This window comes from Sphaerodactylus townsendi, linkage group LG05, assembly GCF_021028975.2.
Source record: "Sphaerodactylus townsendi isolate TG3544 linkage group LG05, MPM_Stown_v2.3, whole genome shotgun sequence".
In the NCBI taxonomy this organism is placed as follows: domain Eukaryota; kingdom Metazoa; phylum Chordata; class Lepidosauria; order Squamata; family Sphaerodactylidae; genus Sphaerodactylus; species Sphaerodactylus townsendi.
This window is the reverse complement of record NC_059429.1, coordinates 99185462-99213417: the sequence shown is the minus strand read 5'-3', so window position 1 is coordinate 99213417 and position 27956 is coordinate 99185462. Positions and strand designations below refer to the sequence as shown.

General features: G+C 38.0%; 1 protein-coding gene across 1 annotated transcript in view; it reads right to left on the bottom strand.

Moving 5' to 3' along the window:
• The window catches only part of KDM5B (lysine demethylase 5B), a 68559-nt gene that overhangs the window by 13386 nt on the left and 27217 nt on the right, over positions 1-27956 (bottom strand). The window contains exons 5-22 of the mRNA XM_048498832.1: positions 26280-26402; positions 25754-25924; positions 20468-20524; positions 15209-15343; positions 13826-13922; positions 13149-13258; positions 12369-12527; positions 11581-11700; positions 9779-9937; positions 8345-8526; positions 7873-8035; positions 6029-6148; positions 5369-5563; positions 4532-4713; positions 3642-3766; positions 3257-3407; positions 2257-2371; positions 34-389 (exon numbers count right to left, since the gene is read on the bottom strand). Coding sequence (XP_048354789.1) covers positions 34-389; positions 2257-2371; positions 3257-3407; positions 3642-3766; positions 4532-4713; positions 5369-5563; positions 6029-6148; positions 7873-8035; positions 8345-8526; positions 9779-9937; positions 11581-11700; positions 12369-12527; positions 13149-13258; positions 13826-13922; positions 15209-15343; positions 20468-20524; positions 25754-25924; positions 26280-26402 — 2720 coding nt within the window. The remainder of the gene's footprint in view (positions 1-33; positions 390-2256; positions 2372-3256; positions 3408-3641; positions 3767-4531; positions 4714-5368; positions 5564-6028; positions 6149-7872; positions 8036-8344; positions 8527-9778; positions 9938-11580; positions 11701-12368; positions 12528-13148; positions 13259-13825; positions 13923-15208; positions 15344-20467; positions 20525-25753; positions 25925-26279; positions 26403-27956) is intronic.

The following is a 27956-nucleotide window of genomic DNA, read 5'->3' as shown; positions in this document are numbered from 1 at the left end:
TCTGAAAACAAAGGAGGAAGATTTAGCTTCTACCTTGACTTTATCAGGGTTCGGGCCTTGTCATCCCAGTGTTCAGATACTGTTAAGAGCTCTTGCAGCTTAGCCATTGACTTCTCAACTGCAGGATGAGGAGCAAGTCCTACACCAGAGTCTATGAGTCTTCTCATATCATCCAGAGTAAGTGAATTTTGGTCCAAGAAAATCTGCTGTACATCTTCCAGCCAGCGTGCTTGTTCTAGGCGCACTCGCAAGTCACTGAGCTGGGGAAGATCAACATCAAAGTCAAAGCTGACATCCAAGAGTTCCTGTAGTTCTGAAGCACTGGGAATTTCTTCAGACAGAAGTTTTTGGCTATACTTCTGGAATTCTTCCACACGATTAAGAAGATCCTGAAAATAAAAGAAAAACATTTAGCAAAGTATGAAAACTCTGTCAGAATTGCTACTGTTTTAACTACAAATCACAAAGCAAGAAGTCTCTTAGGACCAATTTTAAACATCAAGAACAGACAGACATCTATTTACAATGGTCCCAAGCCCATCATAATTTGGGCTGGGTGATGAAGTGGCTGAGATTGCAGATGAAGTCAAATTATTCAGAATGATAAAAAAAAAACCAAGCTCCAAGAGGACCTCTCCAAAGTAGGTGATGTGATCAGTGGCAAATCAAGTTAAACAAAGTTCAGGTAATTAATACTGGAACAAAAACATCCCTAACATTATATATATGCTTATAGGATGTGAGTTGACGGAGACAGAGAAGAGAGGAGATCTTGGGTTTGTAGGGGATACCTTGATGAAAACTCAGTATGCAGCAGCAGTGAAAAAGTCTAACTTCCTGCTAGAGATTATTCGGAAAATCAATGAAGATAAAATAGCCAATAATCTAATGTCTTTATACAGAACTGTGATACAGCCCCATTTCAAATACTATGTAGTGTTCTGATTGTCACATCTTGAAAAGGGAACTGAAGAGCTGAAAAAAGCAAAGAGGACAACTAAAACGATTAAGAAAATGAGTCCCCTTTTTAAAAGAGTCTGTGTTTTGCAATTTATAGAAATGACAACTGAAGGGATATGTAAAGTGATATATACCGTGTTTCCCCGAAAATAAGACAGTGTCTTATATTAACTTTTGCTCCCAAGGATGTGCTATGTCTTATTTTCAGGGGATGTCTTATTTTTCTGTGTTCGTTGGGCATGCTTCCAAATAAAAACTTTGCTACATCTTACTTTCGGGGGATGCCTTATATTTCGCACTTCAGCAAAACCTCTACTATGTCTTATTTTCAGAGGATGTCTTATATTTGGGGAAACAGGGTAGGTTAGAGTAAGTGGATAAAGCGAGTTTCTTCCTCTCCCAATATACTAGAACTTGGGACTATCCAATGAAACTGATGGCAGCAAATTCAGGACAGAAAAAAGAAAGAACTTATTTACTCAACAAATAGTTAAATGGTGGAATTCATTGCCAGGGATGTAATAATAGCAACTAGGATAAATGGCGTCAAAAGGAGATGCAACAGATTCATAGAAGATGAGATACATAGTTGATGATTAAAAGGAATCCTCCACATCCAGAGGCAGTACAAGAGGTGGGAGGCAATATCAGGAAAAGGTCTCAGTGGCTGTTGGTCAGCTACCTGGGCAACTGGTTGGCCACTGTGTGAAAATGAATGCTGCACTAGATGGACCATGGGTCTGATCCAACAGGGTTCTCTTATTTTCTCCCTCTAAGTGACATAAAGGAGATTGAATGCTTCCATTTTTAGAAAACACCAACTAGCCCTGATGTCTAAATGAATCAGCCTGGGTTAACTAGAATTTGTTTCTTGCTCACAAACCAGAATTCTGAACCTGCATCTAACCATAGTAGTCTATGGGTAGGACATAAGTTCCAAAATGGCTCCAGTTCTCAGAAGCTGCTCACTGAACTGGAATTTGATTTGAAGTTTTTGAAACAATGTAACGTTCAATTGCTCCAAATCTCACATTTTGGATGAATATAATGAACAGTTTTTCATATTATACATAAATTCTATTTGCATATTTCACTTACTTATAAAATAAGAACTACACAAATCTGTGTTTAATTGTTTTGCTTGTATACTTTAAAGTTACTCATAAACTTTTAAACTTTAACAGCAAACACCTCATATAATTACCCAAATTTCTGAATGTCCTGAAACCCAAAAAGATATTTTAGAACTTATAACCTGAAAAATATTTTTCACTTTATCTCCAAGAACTCAATTACCTTCAGCAGTGCTGTCTGGCTGAGGACACACGGCAAAGCATAGAGTTGCCTAACAAACAGCCGCAGTTCATTCACAGTCAGCTGATTTTGGGATTTTCCGCCACCAGACCGATATCTACAATTACACAGACATTTTCATATTCTTTGACTTTCAGTATCTGTGTAATCTCAGAAAACATAGGGAACATTCATGACTGAATTGATACTTTCAGAATTTAAACCATATAACCATGTTAATAGCCTTATTAAGTAGAATAAGCTGAGAACCTATAAGGAATCAAAATGGGCCAGCCATCTCCAAATCCCATTCCTGAATATCTCTGCTATCTCTCCCTTTCCTCTTTTTTCACCTCAGTTACACTCAGCTGCTCTTCCAATCTTTCCGGAGCACATTTAGCCACCAGTAGGCTGGATTTTTTCCCTCTATTGATAAACTTACAAGTCATAGTCTCTACATACCAATGGCATCCCTTGACTTAGTAGAGATCCTGCCTTGTCTGCAAATGTCCCAACTGTACAATTGTCATCCATGAATGACTAGCCATTTGTTAAATATACTGATTTAAATCTTTTTGGCATGCAAAGGAGGCATTAGCAAGGCTTAAAAATCATACACTTATGCCTTCAACCTCAATATGACTATAGATGACACAGTGGGCTGGACTCTGAATCCTCCTTATACTTTTATAAGTAGAAGTAAAGAAGAGAATTTCTGCCGGTTCCCACTGCAGAGTCCCAAACTGCATTCGATGGCATTCCAGAGGGTTCTAGGACCCAGAGAGCTGCTTTCCAGGGCCAAGAGGGGTGTTGCAGAGGGAAAAGTAGGAAAGGTAACTTCTAAGACCATCCTCTGGATGCAATCTATTATGCTGGAACTCTGTACTCAACATTTGTTTTATAAATAAAGCAAGTTTTAAAGGTTCACTATAAATCCAGAAATGTACAATGATTTCCACACATACATTACAGCAGTTCAAAATCAACTACAAAGTAACGTTACCTAGTTTGTCTCTTGCCATTAAGAAGCTGCTGTGCAACTGAGGCACATTTTTCTGCATCCTGGGTAACTAAACGGAGGTGTCGTAATAGATCATTGTCTGGGAACTTCCTTATTTCAGATTCTTCAATTAAAGCCTTGAAACTTATGAGACCTTTTGGGAACATAACTTATGATTATTATTTTAATTGACTCATTTTAGTTTGCATTTTTATTACTTACTATTGAATGTTTATATTAATTCGTCAATTTAGGCTGCAATCTTGCATATTTTCTGCAAACCTCCACTGAGCCAGGTGGGAATGGCTTCTGAGAGAACAGGAGTAAAATGAGGCTGTTGATTTGATAATCTTTACTGGCACAAAAACAGATAATGAAAGATACATACTTTTTTTGTTATTAACTTTTGCCTCCAGAGCTTCATTAACATTGGAAGACCATTCATTGTAAGATTCTGCCCGCAGCTTAAGTGCATTCATCATTGGATAAAGTTCATCTACCGTATACCGGTATCTGGAAATAGCACAAAATTTGAACAATTTTACTGAAATTTCAATCCCAGATAAATTTTAGCACACAAAAGAAACACTCTTGCATAATTCACAGAAATCAGGCTGAAAGCTAGACATTAGGGGGTTATGTAGCCACAAAAGGAGAAGCCCAACATGTTCTGCACTCTTTCTTATACATCATCTAGCAAACTAAGATGCGTGTGTGATCTGATGTCATCTTGCTGTATCTCTCTCACCCAACCCCAGAAAACAGAACAGTGGCAAAGTTACTTGCAAAACAACAATATTAACGTTTACTGGTTTCCAATATATTTAGCACTACAACAGGGATCCTAACACATGAAGGAAGTCTTGAAATTACCATCAAGAGAAAATATACCTATACTATAAGTCACAGAATTTGTGACTTTTAAGCATACATTTGTTTTCAATCCAACTGACATTTACAAATTATTCTACTCATTTGTAGAAAAGGAGTAAAGAGAGTGTGGAACTCCTAATAAAAACAAAATATTCATGGAAGAGATCACAGTTATCTTTCAAGCAGCCATCCCAGTCCAGCACCCCGCCCTCCCACAGCTATTATCTACTGGGAGAAATTTAATTTATATTACCAATTTAATTAATTGACTTATATGAAGATAGCAAACAAAACTAATTGTTTAGGCCTCTAATACACATCTGATAGCAATTAGACTTTCTACCTGACATGTGATTCATGAACTGGAGAGCAGAAGAAACTATAGAACAGCAAATAATAGCTTACCCCAGTTTATACTTATATGGGGCACATGTGCAGAGGTCTTCCACATGATACAGGCATACCAACTGGCCAGGGTTACATGAACAGGAGACAGAAGACATGTAGCAAGTGGTTTTACATTTTATGCACTGTCGCTCATCATCTGGCAATGCTTCCAGATACATTTTCTCTAAATCAGTAACTCCCTGTAATAAAGCAAACATTCATTTCGTAGAAGATCAAATAAAAAGCAGTCCACAGATGTAAGTAGGTTCCAGTGAACGATATAAAGCAACATACGTTAGGCATGGTCAAGCTCCATACAAATATGATTTTAATGTGCCTATCAGGCAGATTAAGGTATCAGAAAAATGGCTGTTTAAAGATTAACAGCCTAAGCCAATAAATTAACTGATTAAAAAGTTAATTAGTTCAACATTAATAAAGGAACAACAACATTTATTTGTAAAAGGGGTTGTGACTACTGATGGTAGCCAGATATTATTTACTCTTCTTCAGTCTAAATAATTATGAGGCAACAACTCTCTAAAGAGTAGCACTAGCATTACATGGCTTAGATCTGGTGGAAATTTTCTGCTGCTGGAAGGGATTTCTAACAGTGGAGTGGGACTTCCTTGCCTCCCCTCCTGCTGCAGTCACAAAACCTCCTGAAATACTAGACTTAGTGAACATTGACACCCAGGAAAAGCAAGGGGGTGGCAAAGTTAATTTCTCCTAAATTTCCCATGGGAACCAACCCCTTATGTCGTTGTGTTGGATGGCATCACAAAACCCTCAGTTGTTCTTTAACTAATTACTTTAAGATGTAGTAACTGAAATATCAAACATTACAAAACATACCAGCTTACACACAGCCTCCCGTAAAGCTTTTTCATCTTCAATCATAATAGCCATGTCTTTCTCAACAGTAGAAGCTACCACCACGTCAAGAGTCTCTGCCTTGGCGGCCATTCTACATATCATCTCATCGTGGGAAAATACACAATAGCGGTTTAACAAGCGATAGTGTTCCACACACTGGCGACCCAATGGCAACTAGAAAAAAATGACAGAAACAAAAGTTTTCTTTGGAGAACAAGTTACAGATTCTTACAGATGGTGAAGAAACTGTACTCTACTTGGTTAACACCATTGATAAACTGGTGGAGTAGGGAGACAATAAACCTAATCACTGCCCATTCAAGGGCCTAACACAAAACCAATCAACATGATTTATTTATAGAAGGTTCCAGGTGTACAATATATTTTGATATTTTAGAGCTGAAATCTGAAATCAAACTTCACAAATTCTCCAAGGTTCTTCAGCAAATGAGGACACTTTAAAAAAGATAACCAACCATACTGTACCACTTCCAACCATAATGCTAAGCATTTTTTTCAATTAGGTATCAAAATAATTTCTGATAAGCGAAAGAACACCCACAATAGTAGGAGCAACAAAATAGTAAGAGCTACTATATACATTTCAGATTTCATTTTACAACCAAATTTCCAACATACCCAGTCAACTGTGCAGAAGTTCACAGCTTCAGCAAAATTGAAACCCTGATTAAAACCACTGTGATAGGCTCTTGGAAATGTAATAACGAATTCACCAGCACATTGGTTGGTTCGGTAAATCTGGGACAAACAAAAGAAACATACATGACGAATTATAAACATGTCTATTTTTAAGAAGAAAACTACCAAGTCAGATCAGGAGTAAATCTGGTCCACCATTTTGTTTTCCACAAGGGCCAAGCACATGCCTCCAAGAAGGCTGTAAGCATGGCACGAATGTAATAGTCTTTATCCATTCTGTAAGGCCAGAGGTATTCAGAGGTATGCTGTTTCATATGTTCAGCTTATTTCAAAAAGCGGCTGATAGTCCCATTGTCAATGGATTACTCTAACCCTTTTTAAAAGCTATTTTAGCTAGTGGCCACCACCACTTTAATGGTCACAACTATATGTAATCAAGGGGGTGCTACTGTTAGACATGTTAAATTATTTAACTGTGGAGATTTCAGCCAGTGATTTCAAATTAAATGTCTACTTTAGTTCTGTGAAACGCACAAGGGTAAACATTTAGCCACATGTTAATTCAAGGACATCCTAGTGCAGTCAATTAACTTGCAGTCTAAAGTAAAAAAAATAACAATCCCATGTATTGTTAGTTTGCTATACACAGCTACTAGAAGGAGAGATTGCAAGTCAGCCATAATTTATATTAGAATAATAGTAAACAAATGTGAGAAAACTTATTTTGAGACAGGTCCTAAAGACAAAAGGATTTTTTTCTTAATTTTTTCCAAATGAAAACTGATTGCAGCTTAGGATTCTACAAAAAAACAAGATACATTTAAATTTGATTGTTTTTTCCACCAGTGAAAAACTTTTCAACATGAATTTCATGGAGCATTGTACGTATTGTTTGTCAACACAGAAATGAGTCTGCAGGATCTTCAGGCTTGTGACTGGCTCAGAATGAACAATGCCCATATTCACAACACACCACAGTTATTTTTATGTTTAAACAAGTCACGGTTTGTTGTCTCCACTAAAAATGAAAACACACAATCCCTGGCGTAAAGGGCAGATAATAAACCATACTCTGTAGTCCGGATACAAGGAGCTACTGTTTACCACACAATTAGAAATAATTTCTGAGCTATGCACAAGGATAGGAGAGCATGCCAAGCCCAAGGATTCCACAGGCTCTTGTGTCTGATCAGGACCATTGCAGCAGCGAAAACGTTTTCACTGGAATAAAAAAACCAATTCAAATCATACAAAAAAGCTTCACAGGAGTAAGATCTTGTATGCTATTGACAATTTTTAAGAGGAAATTAAAATTTTCATTCCGGTGTAATGTTTTCAACATGCATTCCCTTTCAGAAATCATTCCAAAGAGCTCCTGCTTAGTTTAAAAAGTTACATATGAACGGGATTAAGATCACAGCATTTCCCCTTGTGATTTCGATCTGCCAAAAGGCAACCTATGTCCAATAGAGGAATACTGCTATATTGCATTTCTAAGACAAAAAAAAATTACAAATCAGTTATCTTTAAAGTTATTAATCTATATGCTACATCTGTAGAAGCCCTCAACGTAAAAGATGATTTAACAAGCCATTAAAGTAGTAACTATAGCTATGCTCAGTTATAGTTATGTGCATTTTTTAATTATAACATTATCAATGACTGTCACTGATCTTTACATCACATTTTTTGTAACCCAAGATAGCTAATGGTACATAAAATGGGTTCAGCTAATACCAAACAACTAGAAAGTAATTTCCTTAAGGTGTACATATTGCACCAGAAAAGGAGAGGGGGAGAGAAACAGGAGATCAATGACGTACAGGCACGCCATGAGACATTAATGTATTGGGATTCATAATTGTAACCAGTTGATGTAAAAGATCTGGCTGAGATTCAAATAGCTCGGGAGCCAGTTTCTTCATCACATCTTCCAGTTGCTCAGCTGCATATCCTGGGGCTCCATACCATGTTTTAGGCTCCCCCCTGCAAACAGATTACAAAAGATTAAAACAGATTATAAAAGCTGCATAAATAACCATCTATTCTGTAGGACAGTGGTGCCTAACCTGGGATTCACGTACCCCCAGAGATACACACCAGAGTGTTTGGGGATGAGTTTGCTAATGTGTATGTACAATTTTAAGGAAATACGTTGCCCCTGGGTACAAGAATGAAACAAGGCTGAGAACCACTGCTGCAGGGTTTTCAGATTATATCTCTAAGACAACTGTATATTGATAGGAAAAACAATTTCAGCTAATTTCCCATTTGTTTGGTTCACTAGAAACTCACCAATGCAGATAGTTAATGGAATAGCTCCAGTGATCCTCAATATGCCAGCAAAATGAAGAAAAGCACATCCCTACATATAGCCAGGGCAACTTCATTCCACATATATCAGCAGTTATGTGAGCAAGGACAGACTGCTCCATCACAGGCATATTGTTCAAATTCCAGCCACTATCAAGATACTCCTAAAAGAAAAGCAAAAAACAAAATCCATAGGTCTAAGACACTCCAAGAGAAAACAGCAAAAGAATACTTCTCTCCAGTATGAAACAATATGAAACACCATAAACCTAAACTTCTGATATGTACTCTGCTGAGTTCCAAATACTGTACTCTAACCCTTGCTTGTTGTTATAGGTGTCTCATTCTTGGGCCAACCATATTACTAGCTGTACTGGACAGGAAGTGTAGGAATGAGAGATAAAATGTTACTATTGCACAGCATCTTGTTTCCTTCTAACACTTACCCTGGAGGAAGAGGGAAACGTGCTAGCAGCTGGCAGCTTCCCAGCTTGGCAGCAGCAACTCAAGGTTGCAGCGAGGTTGTACTGGCATTCCAATTGGACACCAGCATGGAGGAGGCAGGGCAGGGCGTTCCCAGGGGTGGAACTGACATTAGTTGGCTTCCTCCCAGGGTTTAGGGCCAGGAGCATCCTTTAAATCCTATGGAGGGCTTTCCAGGGGTGGGAAGGGTTTTTTGCAGTTTTTGCTCCCTTCACCGCCTAGAAGCCCTCTTGGAGGCAGAAGGGTGGAGCCGAAGTGGTGCTGCCCCCGCCCCCCCGACTGAGGGCTGTGGATGGGGGTGCCCAACCATGACAATGTAATTTTCTTATTCTTCCCCTTATAAAATCAACAAGATGATCATCTGAGGTATGAAATGCCATATAAAATCTCTCTCACAATCTCTGTACTCACAATACATCGTTGAACAACACAACTAGTGTACTGGGAGATCAAGACTGACCATGTAAGTTGTTCCCACGAATATTTACCTTAAAGTGAACACCTACATAAGCTCCTTCCCTATGTCAGAGAATGCTAAAAAGTCAGTGTTCCTGACCATGGGGGTAAACACTACACACACACATTTTTACTCAAGGGAGGAAAGAAAAAAGGCAAGAGCACAGATCAATGACGTGTGCTCACCCGGTCACTGGGCCCACACTAAAGTTAATGCTCATAAACAGGGCCCTGTGCACACAGTTCTACTCCTTCTCTACACATATTGCTTCTGTATAGATCTGCCAGGTGTACAGTTCTATAGACATCACTGAAGGGATAAAAATGCAAGTACAAACTCAAGAGGATGGAAGAACAGGGCGGAGGCGTAAGAAGTTCTATCAGTCTTGCTTTCCAGTTACTTATTTTATCTCATATGTTTCACACATGCCTCTAATTATCTATATTCAAATCAGTCTAGAACTAATTAAAATTTACCTCTTCTTCTGGTCTCAATTTTATTTTTCCCCCTCTCACAGGAAACCCACTGCCAAACTCCTTTGAAGCAATATCGGCACCATATTCCACTGTGACATCTTCTTCAATTGTGCTAACAAGGCGCCAAAACTCTTTCTCAACCAGTTCTGTAGGCACCATCTGGGCATGAGACAGACAAAACATTACTTACAAGTGAAGACATGAAATCAAAACAAAAATACCATGTCAAAACATTTGTGAACATAAAAAAGCAAATGGAATAGTAATGGGGAGAAAGAAAATTCAAATATTTCTATTAGTATGGAATACAGTAAAGAAGATACTAGAAAGAAAGCTGTAAGGGGATGGCAGCAAAAAACAGGAAAAGCACAACTTTTCTATTTTTCCTTGGACCACCCAAACTACTAGACAGACTCCTAGAGGTCCTTCTGTGAACAGACACATCAGCATCTAATGGGTAAAGGGGGGCAGGGACTCAGTAAATGCTTTAAGAATTCCAGGTTGGACACCTGTGATGGTACCAACATCAAAGCTTACCGAGTCCAGCTACTAATGTTCGATGTATTACCAATAGAGAATTATTTCCCCAAAAGATTCTCCCGCTTGATTTAAATGAGATTCTGAGCATGTAGTCAATATTCAGAACCAGGACTTAAAGCTAGCTGCTGTGTAGGGACATGCACAGTTCTTTAAATGTTTACTCTTAGTGACTGCTGTGAATTGAGATAACATCCATCCAAACGTCCTTTTATTTGACATTTTCTTGAAAACATTCTATGTGGTTGTTGCCACAAGTCCACTGCTTTATTGGAAAAGACAGTTGAATTTTCAAGAGATTCTACCATGAATAGTTTTGTAGGTAAAACCAAATTTGTGATATCATCAGCAAAAATGAACCAACACTACAATCTGTGAGAGTACTTTGTGAAAACAGGTGAGATTTTCATGGCCAAGAAACCTCACAGATACAAAGCGGATTCTGAAACAAACTAAGGGAAGCTTGCCTATCAGTAGAATGGAAAAAGAAAGATACTTTTTACTCTCCCCCCTATTGTTATAGTTATAGTTTTAATCAGAGAATCTAAAGGGCAATAAGAGATGGACATGTATGTGAGAATCGTTGATTATTTCAAACGTTCCTTACAATTTACTTTCTTCCTCTTAAAGCACATGCTACTCTAAGAATTGGTTGTTAAGTAAACCATTTATACTGGCACTGTTGCATGTATTGTGCCACACTTTATTAACCGTGTTTTGAAAGAAATTAGAAAACAGGGAAATACTAAACCAACATCCACACCATTGACATGGTAGGGAAGTATTCAGAAGAGAAAATGAAATTCCTTCTCTGAGGCCAACTCAATATGGGGCATGGAACATTTGTTAAAATCTGGGTCATGTTGAATTCATATAAAGTAGAGGAATGAGGATGGAAAACTCAAAATCCAGCATGGCAGGCCTGTTTGTATTCCCCCTCTTCTCTGCAGTGTTCCCCAGTCAGATTTAAGTAGCAGAAGTTAATGTCGGCTTTAGAGTCCTACAGGAAAAACTAGGTTGTAGAAAGTGATTCTGGTGTGAGGAGGATAATTTATTCAACCCTCCCCTTCCCACCTGTCTATTTTGCTCTTTAGAACATCCACCCCCACATACACACTCACTTGCTTTAGAGGAATTCAGTGTAAGACTCATTCTACCGAAAACTCATAGTTAAGAAGTTCCCTTTACAGCTCTTTCCTGGAATGTATGCTTTAATAATCCTTGTAATGGAATTTGTCACAGGCTTAATGAAAATATTAACGTACGTGCACCGGCATGTTAAAATAATCTGACTTGAATGCATCTGCCATTTCTCCAAATGTGCGGAGTGTATAGTCTCGTGCTGCCTGTTCAAAACCAAATGCTTCTTGTGGTTTACTACACTCCTGTGCAATAAAAATACAACAATGATTAACAGAGAATGAAAAACAAATACTGCATGTACTATTAGCGAGCTTTATAAAAATGGGTCAGTCAGTTTTACAGTACAATTGCAGGAACTGCACATTATAGTATGCTGGGTCTAAAGGAAGGAGTAAAACTGTGGATGGTGCTATAATGGGACCTGCATTTATAGTCAGTTGGATCTTATGGTTTCACTAAAGAAAGGCAGCAGTGGAAGTGATCTTCCTCCGCTTGCTCCACCAATGAACAAGAAAGTGGAAGTAATACTGACTACCCTTCACTACCCCACCCTGGCCTGGCAGCTTTTTGTCCAGAGAGGTCCCACAGCTCCCTACAGTGTCTTCTCAGCTTTCATAGAGGAATGCAAAGTAAGATCTCCTTCTCAGTGCCTTCCTTGTGCAAAACACTCTCTCTAAACTCCTTAAATCAGTAAAATTTACTGGCAGAATGCTTACTGGCAGTTCTGGAGAGGTTGGGGTACCAGTGCCAGTTTTATGTCCAATCTTAATCATAGGAATTCAATCACTTACAGCTGACCCATGCAAAAGATAACATGGATCATATTAAATAAATACGTTGGGGTGGACCATGATTTCTTTACTATTTCTGAGACCTAAAAAACCCAAGCATTTCATTTACTTCTTGTTACCTGAGCGAGGCACTGGGGACATCTCCAGTCCCCTTTGGGAACATCATGAAGGGGTGGAATTAAACAAAAGGTATGGTAACTGTCATCACAACCATCACATAGGAGCAGACGGTCCTCATCATTACCACTACCACATAAGAGGCACACATACAAATCCACCTGTAAAAAAGACAATTCCAAAGAAGAAAAATGGTGTCATGTTTCTTCTTTGTGTTGGATGATTCCTAATGAACGTATAATCAAGCAAGATCTGACTTAAGTCTGTCCTATTTTTGATAACATTTATTCCAGGTATAAGCATATATAAACATCTCAAGATCTTTAATAGCTCAGCTGTTCAGAAAATAGGCCCTTAAGAATATATAAATAAAAATACAAAGTCAAGTCAAGAAGATCTGATAAAAAAGGTTCTGCTAACCAAGAGCTATAAAAGGCTCTTGAATCTTATCTTTTCAGGAAAAGAAACTGCTATATTAAATAGCAAGAAGCCTCCAACACAAACTTCAACTAGAACAACTAAGAACCAAAATTAAAACTCATTCTAAATGAATGAGAAACAATGAAGTATCACTGGTCAAGTTAAATACAAAAAAATGGTAATCTCTGAGTCTAGTTTCAAATTATTCCAGTTTAACATTTCTCTGTTCTAGCCAAAAATAAATGTCAGTATATAATTTTATACCCCACAACATAAAATTCAAGAAATTATTTTCTACTATATTTATACAAGCTCTGCATTTTCTGCAATCAGCACGAAGAGCCATAAATAAAAATACTCACGGCATTAAAGCTCTTCTTAGAACGTCCCTTTGGTTTTTCTCTATCAGTTTCCCAAATGGGCTGTTTTTTCTCAATAGCATCCCGCTTCACTATGCTATGAGATTCTTTATCTGATACAGCAAAAAAGCAATTTAGATAATATTACTATTAAAAGATCTGTGACAAGAAAGAATGCTTTAAAAAGGTTTTTAAATATGGCTCCTACCCAGAGAAATCTTAGTGAACTGTGCAGGCTGTAATTGATCAGTTAAATATGAATGCATTTACACATACAGGAATAAAGCTCGTTTGTTTACTATGACACCTTTAAAAAGGCATTCCTGCCTGAGAGAGAACAAATGTCTACTCTAAATCAGCTCCCACCACCTGCTCATAAGGAATTTTTGAAAGCATCTGAATTAACAATAGTGAAATAATTTTAAAAATACCTAGCCATCTGCAAAGGTTGTTTTTCTTCTTACTATAAAGGTTAACATTTTAAAGGTTAATATTTTAAAAGAAAATCTTGATAACGTTTAATGTTATTATATTAAAAGGTTTCATTAAAAAATCTTCACAACTTTGAGAAATATCATATTTAAATTAATTTATTTACGCTGCTATGCTAAGCTGCCACTTGGAATGTAAAGTAGGGCTCTATAAATAACAACTGTATTATTTTCCTTAGATATATTTACCATTGTCAGGCTTTGCGGGGGTACTTCCCATTCTGCGTCTCAAGTTGTGAGTCTTGGTTTCTGCAGTTTCCTCTGAATCATTCTTAATGTTAGTTGTCTAAGGAAAAGTAATTAAACTTAACATTTTTATTTTGATGTTTAGGTCAGTATTAGGCTCTCTAGAGGGGTGGCTGATATGTATGAGGGGATGCAGCAGGGGAGGGCAAAAGCTGGAAAAAATAAGGAACATGCCCAACCTTGCAAATGTTTCCTTTGGATCCTACCCAAGTTGGGGCATGGTGTAACAATAGTGAGCTCTCTTCTGCATAATGATTACACTAAGAATGCAATCCAGATCAAATAACCTTTTTAAAGACCTCTTGATTTTAAGAATGGCACAGAGCACTAAGCCACAGTAAAAAGTCTTCAGTTTGATCCTAATGGAAGTCAGTTTCACTTAGCTGGCTCAAGGTTGACTCAGTCTTCCATCCTTCAAAGGTTGGTAAAATCAGTACCCAGCTTGTTGGGAAAGTACAGATGAGCGGGGAGAGCAATGGCAAACCACCCAGTAAATAAAGTCTGCCTTGTAAATGTTGGGATGTGATGTTACTCCATGGGTCAGTAATGACCTGGTTCTTGCACAGGACCTGGTTCTACCTTTACCTTTGAGCACACCAAACTTTACAGGAATTGTACATGAAGAGAATACGGGTAATTCAGTCTCATGTGAGCAATTTAACACTAGTGCAGTGGAAATTATAGGGCAGGGACATCACTACCTCCTGCTAATTAAGGAGTTTTCTTACAGTGGAGCAAATCTCTTCACTTCAGCAAAGGGAGTCATAGTATCCTACCAATTTGGTCTTATAATCAGCAATAACTGGATATATAATAACTGATTATTATAATCAGCAATAACTGAATGTATATATTATTAATATTCAAATGAATTAAAGCAGAACTTGGTTTCAAATCTTAGTTAAACAAAAAGATAAGGTTTCACTCATCTGTAACTGCTGTTCATCCAATGGTCGTTTGTGCAAGCGCATAGGTGAGACTGCACAGAAGCCATGACAATGAACACTTGTTAGCCATAACCATAATTAATGCTAGTGCCAACACGTCACTTAATTGTGATTAAGGGAGGAGGAGTTAAATTGCTCACATGGGTATCAGACTTGTGTGCAGGGAACATGTGGTATAACAGTCTGAACATCTTCTTTTTATTCCAGTTGAAACTGTGCTTAAACTAGCCCAAATGGAAAACTGTTTAAAAGTAATCCTTAGTACTGCAGGCAGATTCTCAACACAAGATTCCCATGAAAAATCGCGGTTACTTCAGCCTCTAGAAAAATTCCTTATTAAAGTATTTCTTTGTTTGGATTATTGTATTTTCATACACACCTCAGTTTTCATTCGTTTTGCTCGACGTGCAGGTGGACAACTTTCAGATGGCTGAACAGATTGTCTTTGAGGAATATCATGAGGTTTGTATTCCTTGTCCTTTGTATCACTGGCAAGATCTGGCTTCTGAAGACACTAAACATGGAAGCCAAGAGGGATTTTTTTCTATATATATATTAGTAAAAAATAATTACATGTCTAATGAATAGATCCAAGAACTCTCACTTCCACTAAATGAGCAGCCCTGTTCCAATGCAGATAGGGATCCAAGTTTAGCTAAATTATTTCTAATTGCTGAATGAAAATACATACATAAATCATATTCCCTAAAGATAACTTGGGATAGTCAGTTGTATTTTCTAACTATCAGGGTCTAGAAAGGTATCCTTGCTATTCTGAAAATTCATACAATCTAGCAGTTTTACATAGTTACAAAGTATGACAAATATGGTAGAAAAAATGATTATTTTATTATTTTTTACTTCCTTTACACCCCATCTTCCCCCCCCCCCAATGGCTACCCGATGCGGCTTACATTGTTCTCCTCTCCTCCATTTTAATGTTGTAATAACCCTATGAGGTAAGGCTGAGAGTGTGTGATCAGCCCATGGCAGAGGCACAGCTGGGGAAAATGTAGCCCGGTGCAAAATCCCCCTCCCTCAACACAAACAAACAACTTTTTTTGCACCAGGCCTTGAAGTCAGTGTATGGACCCGGGGTAAGGAGGAGTGTGGGGGTGATTTTCTGCCCCCCCACATGACTAAATGGCTGCAGCCCAGGGACATTTGACCTCATATGTCCCCCTCAGCGGTTCGCCCCTGACCCAAGGTTACCCAGTAAGCTTCCACAGCAGAGTGGGGGTTCAAACCTGGGTCTCCCTGATCACAGTCTGACACTTAAACCAGTATACCACATCAATTCACTTATAAACATTTATATTTAAAGTATTCCACAAGTGGCCAGCAAAATTGTTATTGACAAGCTCACCAATTTTGTCCTTGGTATTCATAATGACATCCAAGTCTTTTGGACAAAGAAAAACTGAGCACTCTTAGTTTTGCAAGGTATTTTTATGTAGATTATGGCGGATAAAGCTTGAAGAAGCTATTAAGCTAAATCAGCATGCCTGTGATTGAGCTTTCTGAGATGTGACTATCCTGGACTTTTGGAATGAGCAGTTTTGAATCAGCCTCTCCACCAACAAATGGAAAAAGAAGTCACAATTACAATTATTTAAATTAGATTAGGTGCCCGGTGGGTGCTATGGCATTGTCACAACCTTTCATGGCACCCATCAAGAGATTTTTTAAAAGTAGGTGAGGCCATACAGGGATCTTGGCAAGTCAGGCTCCTGGTTAGCTTCAGCTGCCAACACAATGTTGGTTTTATTCTCTTCTAACTCCTCTTTCCCACTGTATTTTTAATGGCTCCCTTCTCTCCTGTACTTGGGGCATCCTATGTGTGGTGGGCTTGGTTTCCTGCAAATGCCATTTTGTAGTTGTGCCCATCATCCTGTGTCAGAATTCCAAGGTGCCCCCAGGCTCAAAAGGTTGGGGACTCGGAGTTAGATTCTATTCACAAATCCTCAATGGTATCCATTAAGCTGTTGGGAGCAAAATAAGCAAGCTGCAAGCTAGGTCACAAATGACAAAGAGGAAAAATTTGCTCCTTGCCCATGACACTAGAGTCATCAGGAACAGTTTTGTTCTCAGTTAACAGTGCCTCTGAGTATATTCTTTTACTTTCTCACATACAAGCAAATGGCAGGACTAAATCCTACGGGATGAAGTGGTAAATAGCCTTTTTGTGCTAATCATGCAAAAGAAAAATCACATATATCACCCACTATGATAGCATGTTGTTTGGGATATTTTGTTGCCAAAAAAAGATCAAGAGTTTATTTTGTCAAAAACAATATTTCTCCGCAAAGAATTTCAGAAAACTGAAAAACTTGTTTTGTAAACAGAAAAGGTACAACACTGTCAGTATGAAACAATCTAGATCAGAGGCCTGAGGAACTGAATCTCATTTCTAGATCTCTCCCTTCTCTTTGTGGCTGAGGGAGCGGTTGGATGCTGTACTTCAGAGTAAGACAAATCACCCATGTCGTCTTCTTGATCAGACTCACAGACAGGAAAGCACAGAACCTTAATCAATGTCTTGGCCCTCAACAAAAGTTTGCTTTCAAACACTATTATTTCACTTTTCTGAATCTTCCATATGTTCCACTATCTTCAATCAAATCTATTGGCCTTCTCATGAACCGCTTTGTAAGGGTAGGTAGGATTATTGAAGGAAAATTGGCAGTGGACTGTGTCTGAAGAGTAAGCAACCCTGTGTTTGGGAGAACCTCCCAAATGCAGGAATTGCAAAGAAAGTAGCTTTGGTGGCACAATTAGTCTAATGCCTCTTCTCACAGCTATGTGCCCAGCATTTAGCAAGAGGTTACAGAGAATGAAACAGGGGGGAAAGCATATTCTTGAAGGGGATTTAGGTAATGGCCTACCATGCTTCATGGCAATGAGGCCAGGAATTATTGTGGACATACAGAACAAAATAAACACTAGCTCTGCTATTGCTTGGATTGCTTGGATACAGAACTGAGCAACAGTATAGGACTTAACCAATGGAACAAATTTTCCAAGTGTTTCACATAACAAGGGGGGGGGGGAAGCCCATTTTATGAACAATTAGTTCTCCCTGCATTTTCACACACACTCCAACAGAAGTGTATATGCAAACATAGTCTGAGAACAAACTGTAGCTAAGTAGTTCTAAAGCAGTGGTTCTCAACCTGGGGGTCGAACAACCTTTTCACAGGGGTTGCCTAAGACTCTCTGCATCAGTGTTCTCCATCTGTTAAATGGATAACTGTTAGGGTTGGGGGTCACCACAACATGAGGAACTGTATTAAAGGGTCGCAGCATTAGGAAGGTTGAGAACCATTGTTCTAAAGGGACAAGCTTTGTATAAGGAGACAGAAGACAAAATCAAAATGGTTAGGGAATGATGACAACAACCACCATAGAAAGCAGGCACCAATGAAAGCAAAGTGAGGCAAAACACACTGGGTTAAGGAAAGGAACCCAGAGGCTGGAGTTGGTATTTGCATGACCATTCACCTATTGCTATTTTTATCTGCGTATTCCAGTACACACTTATTTGTTTTGCTCAAAAGTACAGATAATGTTAGCAATTCATTATAACAAAAGTTAGGATAATACTGAGATGATGGTACTTGAGGGCAAAACAATTATATCAATACAATACACTGACATAAGTAAAAAATATTAATTGCTCATAGTAAGTCTTGCTACAGTTACCAAGTGTGCAACAAACTCTTCGTAGTAACAAGATTTTTCCTCTATGTTGATGAGGTTAAGTAGGTGTGTTTCAGAGGATCAAAGCAGACAATAGCCAAGAACCTAATGGTCATCAGCTAAATCTTCTGCCCAGATTTTATATATTATTAGGCACTTAATGTGTGAATATCCCATCTCTAGGCATTCACAGAAGTGAAGTTTGGAGCCATTCTAATAAAAATTGCTGATTTTCTGAAGAGTAGGATACCAACATCACATTTTAAATTCAACTTCTTTGTGGATTGTGCATACAAACCCTCTGAAGAATAACTTTCAAGTCTTTTGGCCATAATTGTTTCCCAAAAAGTTACACTATGAAGTCTCCTCTAATGCAGAATGTAGTACATATTTATAACAACATGATGGTAGCATAGGGCTATTTAGAGGGGATGGGTGAATACCAAGACTCTGTCGTTACCAATCCTTGTGCTTTGGTAACTAAGGTTTCAAGCAAAGAACCTTCTTTAATTGGTTTTATTTTTTCTAACAGAAGCCAAAACTCATAGAAAAACAAACATCCCAACATGACATATTTTTCAGTTCCACTATACACCAGTGCCAACTACTATTCTGATCAAAATACTATAGACGTCAAACAAAACTCAATGGAGATATGGGGGGGGGGGGGGGTAAGGGGGGGGTTTTTATAATGCTTTATAATCTTAGGATTGGGTTTTTTAGAGATTTTATTATTGTGCTGGGAAGTACCTTATTATGGTTTTATTGTAACTCACCCTGTAATAAATGGCAGGGAATAAATATAAATAAATGAACAAATAAATATAGTTGGGCATGGAAGGTACTCCGAACAATCAAACAAAAAGTAATAATTCTTTATCCAACAGTATTTGTTGAAGAACAGGAGTTCTGCATAAGAAACTTTTCATGTTAAAAAAAACTGAAAGGCTTTCATTTAGATATGGTCCAAAATAGTGTAAAATATTGGTTATGCTTCTCCTCCAACTATGGAGAGTTCAAAACCCCACAATATCATCCCTCTTTGAGCCTGGCATCTAGCACTTCCTTCCATTCTCCTATAAAACTGCCTTTATCTCCAGGCAAGTCTAATCAACCTGTAACAGTAACTGGGCCTCGTACGCATTCTTCCTTGTTCAATCTCCCTTAGTATTAGGAATGTGGCAGAAGAGAGAGGAAGGGCAAATTCCTTTTCTTCAAAACCTGTGTATATATGCTGTTCAGGAGTAATTGTCTGGCCACCTCTGCATGTTGACTTGGACAGAAGCATCCTATTTCATGTCCTGAAAGTACTTAGACTAAAGATGTAAATATACTTTTACTAATCTCCCCCAACTACACACCCTCATGTCATGCTCACTGCCATTCCTGCGGGTCTTATGATTCCTGGATGATTTTGGAGGACTGCTCTGGACTGCAACAGGAATGAAGATTACATTCCATGACTGGAGATTCGTTTCAGAACTAATCCTGTATGCTTGAACACAATTCCTAACTGCATCAAATCTTCAAGCTAGATAACCTAACACAAGGACACAATTTTCAGCAAAAAAAAAACCCCTCCCCTGAGACTGATTTCGCTAACCAACATTGTTTTCTCCAGATTCTCAGGATCCAGAAGTGAACCTAATGCTTACACAAGGAACCCTTGGGAATGCACAAATACCTGAACACATACAATACAGGCCTGAGCTTTTGGATCAAAGAAAAACACTTCAATGCAATAAGTTTGTAGAGACCTATTAGCTAGACATAGAACAGGCAGCAAAACCAAAGACAAAAACCAACAACAAAACTCACCATTCATTTTTATCTCACTTCACAGAATATGGGTTTAAATATTTTGCATAAAAAGATGAACAGGAAACAATTCTGAACAAAACAAGGAAGGATGTCATTCAAAAAATTATATACAACATACCTTTTCCAGAACTGCATCATCCACTAAACACATCAGTTTGGAACAAATGTCAGGTGCCTATTTCAAGAGAGAGCTTGGAGAGTTACACTTTCAATGAACTGCAACCTTGTGAAGTGAGGTTTGAAAAATAATTTTCTGCTAAAGCGAACTTTTTCTGAAAAACCATATTTTCTTTTCAGAAATATCAAATGCCTAAATCAGGTTTCAGGCAACACATCTAGAAGATCGTCCCTCTTTTTAATGTTCCTTTAACAAATAAATCTAAGAACTTCCATAAACAAGGGCAAATATCACAACTCCACAAAAAGAATATGTAGCCCTACCTACTCTTCAGATCAAACACAGTCTTACAGCTTCATGAAAATGAACTGCAACATTTCACCACTAGTTTATAGTAGGTCACAGGTTGCCAACACAGTGCCCAAAGGCACCACAGTGAATACTGACACCTCTCCTGTTACCCACAAAGCTAAAAGCAGGTGGGGCTTTGGCCCAACAAGGCTTCTGATAAGTGGTGGGTATGCAAGAATGTATTGTAAAAGTATGTTCCTTTTAAAAGGCACCCTGTTAATCAGCATCTTCCAGAAATGATAAACCGTTACTGTTAGTTATATATAACCTCACTCCCTGACATTTTGTAGTTGGTTCCGCCTCCAGCAACAGTCATTTTGTAGTTGTGCCTACCACCCTCTGTCAGCATTTCAAGGGTACCCGCACACTAGAAGAGTTTGGGGTCCCCTGTAGCAGGCAATATGAGCAGTAACATATGATGTGAAATGATATGAAAATGTAAATGATAAAATAATAAAGCAATAACGTATGATATCAAATCATAAAATGGAAGAAAAAAACAAGTACTTTTACTCATATATTTTCACAAGTCTATAGCCAGAATTGTTAAAGTTTTGAGGGGGGGAAAGCAATTATGCTCAAGATGATAGGAATTTAAAGATTTGGGTTAATTCTTTTCAAAGTTTATTAAAAACAAAACAAAAAAAGGGTGGAATGCAATACCTTTTGTATACATGGCGACACATCTTATTCCAATACTATACAAGTTATATAAAGTATAATGTATTTATTAAGTCTATGTTAAATTTAACACATCCTTATTTGCAATTTCTTTGGGGAATTTCTAGTTCCAGTAGTCAACAAAGGGGAAAACTGTTGGCCAAAGAGAATTTGTATATACCGTATATACTCATGTATAAGTCGAGTTTTTCAGCACATTTTTTGTGCTGAAAAAGCCCCCCTCAACTTATACATGAGTCAGGTGTATTTTAAAAATATTTTAGGGTTTTTACTTTGTTGGCTGCCAGGGGATGCAGTTTTTAGGCTAGCGGCACCACAATTTCAGAGTATCATCAGGTGACACTCTTGATGATACCAGCCAAGTTTGGTAAACTTTGGTTCAGGGGGTCCAAAGTTATGGACCCCCAAAGGTGGTGCCCCATCCCCCATTGTTTCCAATGGGAGCTAATAGTAGATGGGGCTACATTTTGAGGGTCCATAACTTTGAACCTCTTGAACCAAACTTCACTAAACCTGGGTGGTATCATCAGGATAATATGTTGCCGATAACAGCCAGGTTTTGTGAAGTTTGGTTCAGGGGGTCCAAAGTTATGGATACCCAAAGTGGGTGCTCTCATCCCCCATTGTTTCCAATGGGAGCTAATAGTAGATGGAGCTTCCCTTTTGAGGGTCCATAACTTTGGACCCCCTGAACCAAACTTCACCAAACCTGGGTAGTAACATCAGGAGGGTCTCCTAAAGATACTCTGAAATGTTGGTACTGCTAACATAAACATTCCTCCCCTGACAGGTTGTGTGAATATCCCTTCTAAAATGACACCTGCCATGTGCAATTTTAAAAATATGTACACTAAAAATAATGAACTATTCTTTTAAAAAGCAGGGTAGTTTTGAGTCACAGTGAACAGGGATGTTCATTCCAGTTTTTATTCTAAGATCCATTGTTTAAAAACCTTCCTTACAAAAAAGCTAAGGTTTTTGTACTTTTAAAGTTATTGTTGATACCATATTGTTCTTGTTGACACTCTTTTCCACTTACAGAGCTAGTTTACTGTTTTTCTTTGAAATAAATATTCAAAAACATTTAACCTACTGATGCCTCAATTAATGTAATTTTATTGTTATCTATTTTTATTTTTGAAATTTACCAGTAGCTGCTGCATTTCCCACCCTCGACGAGTCAATAAGTTTTCCCATTTTTTTGTGGTAAAATTAGGTGCTTCGAATTATATGCGGGTCAACTTATACACAAGTATATACGATATGTTCTTTTATTATTGTTCAGATATTGATATCTTACCCATTATCATGACAGCTAAAACTCTCTCTACGGCAAGGATTAGAGTTTCTAATGTTGAGCTAAAAGCATTCTAGCTGCTGCAATTGGTTAGAAGATACTACTGCACATTAGACATCCTTCCTGTTCTAGCAAATACAGTAAGTAAGTTATATTTGTCTCAAAGCTTAACATTTCACATATTCTGTTATGGATTTGACCCAAAATATAGGTTTTGTTCTTATGACAGAAGGTTAGCTGTTCAGTTGAGACAAAAGCATTTACTGATTCATTCACACATCCTTTTCAGTCCATGGGTAGGGATAGATTTACATCTGACTTTCAGCTGAGTTAGCCTCCAACTAGTAGTTCTGTGTGCATCAACATCACTGGCTGATACGTGCCACATCATATATCTCATTAAGGCTGAGCTGAGCAGCAGAGAAAAATGATTTTCTATGAACTCTGCTTATTTATTACAAAGACCATGGAGTTTTTAAACACACTATCATTGCAGAATTTAAAGCAATAAAACAGCTTTCTGTATAAGCTGAGCATAACTTTCAACAGATTCATATTCACCTAACATTCCAATAGGTATGCCTGTGTTAGAGAAACAGCTAGAGTTCCACATTGAATCTGTTGAACTGATGACTCTCATACATCCATAGACCTCATTGCAAGCAAACCTAGTGAACAAATAATACTTGTCCTCCCACTCTTCCATCTTCTGCCACCCTTTTCCCCTCCAGGAAGACAGTAATTCATTTGTAGCTGCAGGAGAAGATGAACAGGTATTGAGGGGCCTGCTGTCCCCCCCTTCTTGGGGTGGGTTTTTTAATTGAGCCTGGACGCCTCTTGTTTAATTTGCTAATTGTTAGCCACTGTTTTTATGTATTTTAAGATGTTTTATTGACGGAGCCTATGTTTGTATTGTACCGGATTTGCTCCTGCTTATTGTTTATATATTATGTTGTTCACCGCCCGGAGCCCTTTGGGGATCGGGCGGTATAGAAATTGAATAAATAATAATAATAATAATAATAATAATAATAATAATAATAATAATAATAATAATAATAATAATAATAATAATAATAATAATAATAATGCATTTTAGTGAACTCTGCTGTCTTGCTGAGCAAATTTTAGTATGGGTAGGATTGTTACGTAATTATGTTATGTAAATATTTTTATATACTGATTTTAATGCTTTATAAAATGTTGGTAGCTGCCCTGAGCCCGCAAGAGAAAGTTCCGCAGGGCCTGTAAGACTGAGCTGTTCCATCGGGTTTTTGGTGAGGCTGGCTGTGGATTGGCTGCCCCCTTGTGAAGCCCTGCCATGGTTTGTCATCTCTAGCAGTACCCACACTGGTTTCATCTTTGGGCGCTGCCAGCCCCTCACAGCCTTAAGACCAGGTGCCACCAATATGGGTTGGACTGTTATTATTGAAATTGATATGCTGCATATTGAACCTTAAATGTTTTTAGATGTTTTTAAGTAATTTATTGGTCTTTATTGTATTGTGAACCGCCTAGAGCCCTTTGGGGATGAGGTGGTCTAGGAATAATAATAATAATAATAATAATAATAATAATAATAATAATAATAATAATAATAATAATAATAATAATAATAATAATAATAATAATAATAATAATAATAAATAGCCTCATCAAGTAGCAATTTATGTAAGTGCCTATTTGTGAACACAGTTGCCAGAACAGATGCAAATGGTGACAGAGGCAGCAGAAACAGTGTATTTAATGAACCTGTGTTGCCTGTGTGGAATCGGCCAGAACATGTATCCATCAATATTATTATACAACTGCTAAAGAAGATCTAATCATCATCAAGATAACTTTCTTCCCCTTGCCAAAAGAAAAATGCTGCTTACCATATTAAACAGGTTTTCATTTTAGCTTTTTCAATTTCAATTCATTTTAGTATTTTCAATTTAGCTTTTAATTCCAAGTACTTTTATCCAACCAATCTAGCAGAGGTTGAAAAAGCTATTGACAAAAAGTAATTAAAACAGAATCCAACCTGTGCATCTTCATTTTGTTTAGAAAGAAGAGAGCAGCCTAGTACGTGCACTTCTTACTTGCAATCTTAATTCAAAATCTAAAATTTTTCAACTGATAGGCATCTTCCATCAGAGCTTATCTTTTCTTGATACACTGCTATACCAAATCAGTAGAGCAGGAACCTGTTGGGCCCCTAGCAGGTGATTCAGTCTTATCATTTCAAAGACAGATTATCAGATTTGAACTACTCAATTATCTCAGGAATTATATGTCTGCACCTTAAAATCCCAAATCAAGGGATTCTGTTTAATGGAAAGAAGACCATTCAAGCTCCAGAAAACATAGATGGAAGTTTTAATATGAAGAAATGCCTACCTTATGAATATATTTAAAATATGCCAGAAGCCATAAATTAGCAATTACTGCTTTCTGATCATGAAAGTAAACTAAGGGGATCCAGATCACTTTTCTTTCTAGCTGGCAAGGAATGTATTCATAATAAATGTTACGTTTCTTGATAAGCAAAACCACTAAACAGCTGCAAAAATACAGGAAGTTCTATGATTGCATTCAGACATTTTGCCAAACTGCAGTTAAACTCCAATCTGCTGCAAGGATACAAATACACCTTATTTGTTGTGGCATGCTCACCAGGAAACTGCCTGCTCCCTTTTTGTGCACAGCATGAAACACAACTTGCATACAAAGGGAAAGGAAGAAGCCTGGGCTGCATATAAGAACAAGCAAATCAAATCTGTACTGTTCACAGCACAATGGAATTTAATTGCATCTTGGCATGACATCCAAATGCAGCCTGTGTCTGAGTTCAGGGCCAGCTCCAGAATTTTCCAAGGCTACTATCTACATATACTCCCAGGATTCCTAAAATGCACAGTCAAATTATCTGGGTAAAGTAAATTCATAATCTAGACTGAGTCAGCAATACTCACCAATAGGCTAGCTCCAGACTGGAATAAATTGTAAGGATAAAGAATGCGCTCATAATGGACACGGATGTGCGAACCTACTGCTTTGCCAGGAGCAAACCCCATCTTGGTAGCTATTCTGGTCCATTTTCTGTCTTTACAAACCACATCAAATCCACCTTCCTCTGCAACCAGCTGTAAAAGAAAATTGTTGCGCATCAAAATGTATGCATGGACATATAAATGTACAGGATGCTCCATGCCAATGCAACGTGGCAAGAAAAACTGCTTTGCTTCAGAATTCAAGCAATCTTTAATAGGTAGATGTTGTACAGATGGTGTGCAGCCAGATAAACTTGTACTTTTAATTGCTAAGTTAGTACGCCACACAAGATATAGTATGAAGTAATTAATACATCCACTTAAGTCCAATTTATCTAAATCCTAGATTCTAGAATGTGTTGACTCAAGGGTTTTTCAAGACCAAAAAAGGCTCCACTTATCACAGAAAACAAGCCAGCATTCACCTCTAGACACCTTCAATTCTTACCCTATTAAGTTGGAACAAATCCAATATCTTTCTTTCCACATGTGGGATTTTCAGTGAGCATCCCTGAAGTTCCCAGAATTTTGCAATCTGGTCCAAAAAATTCAATTTTACCCGGGTCTGAGCCTGTTAAAAAATAATATGCATTTATTATACAGCGCAGTTTAGGTATTGTTTTGAAATGTCAATCTGAATATTCTCCAACATTATTTGTATAATGAAGATGGCATCTGATTTTTCATGCTACATTCTCCTGAGTCACTTCCTTGATGGAAGAAGCCGCATGGAAATTTTTTCTTTTATACCAGACAGTCTTATATTACCTTAATTAGACATTCCTATAAAAACACTGCTGACCATCTGACACAGATCTAAATAATCAAACAGTTTTACTGTACTTTATAGGCTTAATATTTGTTCAAAACGAGTGTCAGCACCCCAAACTACTTGCTTGATATTTACAGAAAAGAGGGTAATGGCGTCTAAGATGGACCCACTCCTTAGGCCCCTCCCAAACAAACCACTCATGCAGTTTGGAAAAGGGTCTTCACTACTTTCTAATTTTATATATCCTACTTTCCATCTCACTTTCAAAGGCAGACACTGTGGATACTGATTTATGGTGTATCAGTACCCTGGAAGCAGAGTTCTGAGCAGAACCAAAGAGAACTCTTATAAAGTCCAAAATGCTAGAGTAATAAAGGGAAAGAGATTTCCCAGTAACAACCATTAAAGCCATCACACTGGATGCTCAGGTTCTCTCTACTCTTCATAGCGCTGATCATCTGTTAAGGTCCAGGAGAAAGGGTATCTTAATTCCTTACAGCCTACATAACCAGTGAAATGGAGGGGAAACACTATACCCTCATTTGCTCTAGTAAAGGAATGAGAGTAGATGTACAATCAAATCCATTATTAGGATGAACAGCCTGGTTGTTATTTCCTCTCCTCACTCTCCTTACCCTAGTACATATACATATGTGTACAGATTTTAGCCATGTTGTCACAACTAAGGAAGTCTTTGTAGCCAACTATACTCGCCATTGAGCCTGCTCCTCTCCAACAAGGGAGCGATTCTTGATGGTAACATCATAATGATACAGAAGAAGTCAGGGTTCCTCCTCCAAAGTTCAACATGACTGCAAAGATAAATCCTTCCCCACATCTTTAAAATGGGTCAGCAGAAATTATCCCTGTTGCTCTAAGCCTCTCTGAATTGGGATAAGATCTGTGAGTATCCTCTACACCAGGGGTAGGGAACCTGCGGCTCTCCAGATGTTCAGGAACTACAATTCCCATCAGGCCGTACCAGCATGGCCAATTGGCCATGCTGACAGAGGCTGATGGGAATTGTAGTTCCTGAACATCTGGAGAGCCGCAGGTTCCCTACCCCTGCTTTACACCCATCTCCAGGCTCAGAGTTAGATTACTAAGGTCCAAGGCTTCTTGCTGCTTTTCAATTGTTTATAAAGCTATCATGACTTCTTACCCATCTTTGACTCTTCCAATGCTTTCCAGAAACCTTTCAACATGTTTTTCAGGTACCAATATAATTTATCATCAGTATATTGTTTAAGTTTGGGGTTTGAATTTTTAAAAAACTAGGGGAGAAAGAAGCTTTAAAAAAGGATCAGCCAGTCAGAACTCTACTCAGCTGAATGGGAAGGTAAGTGACTTCAT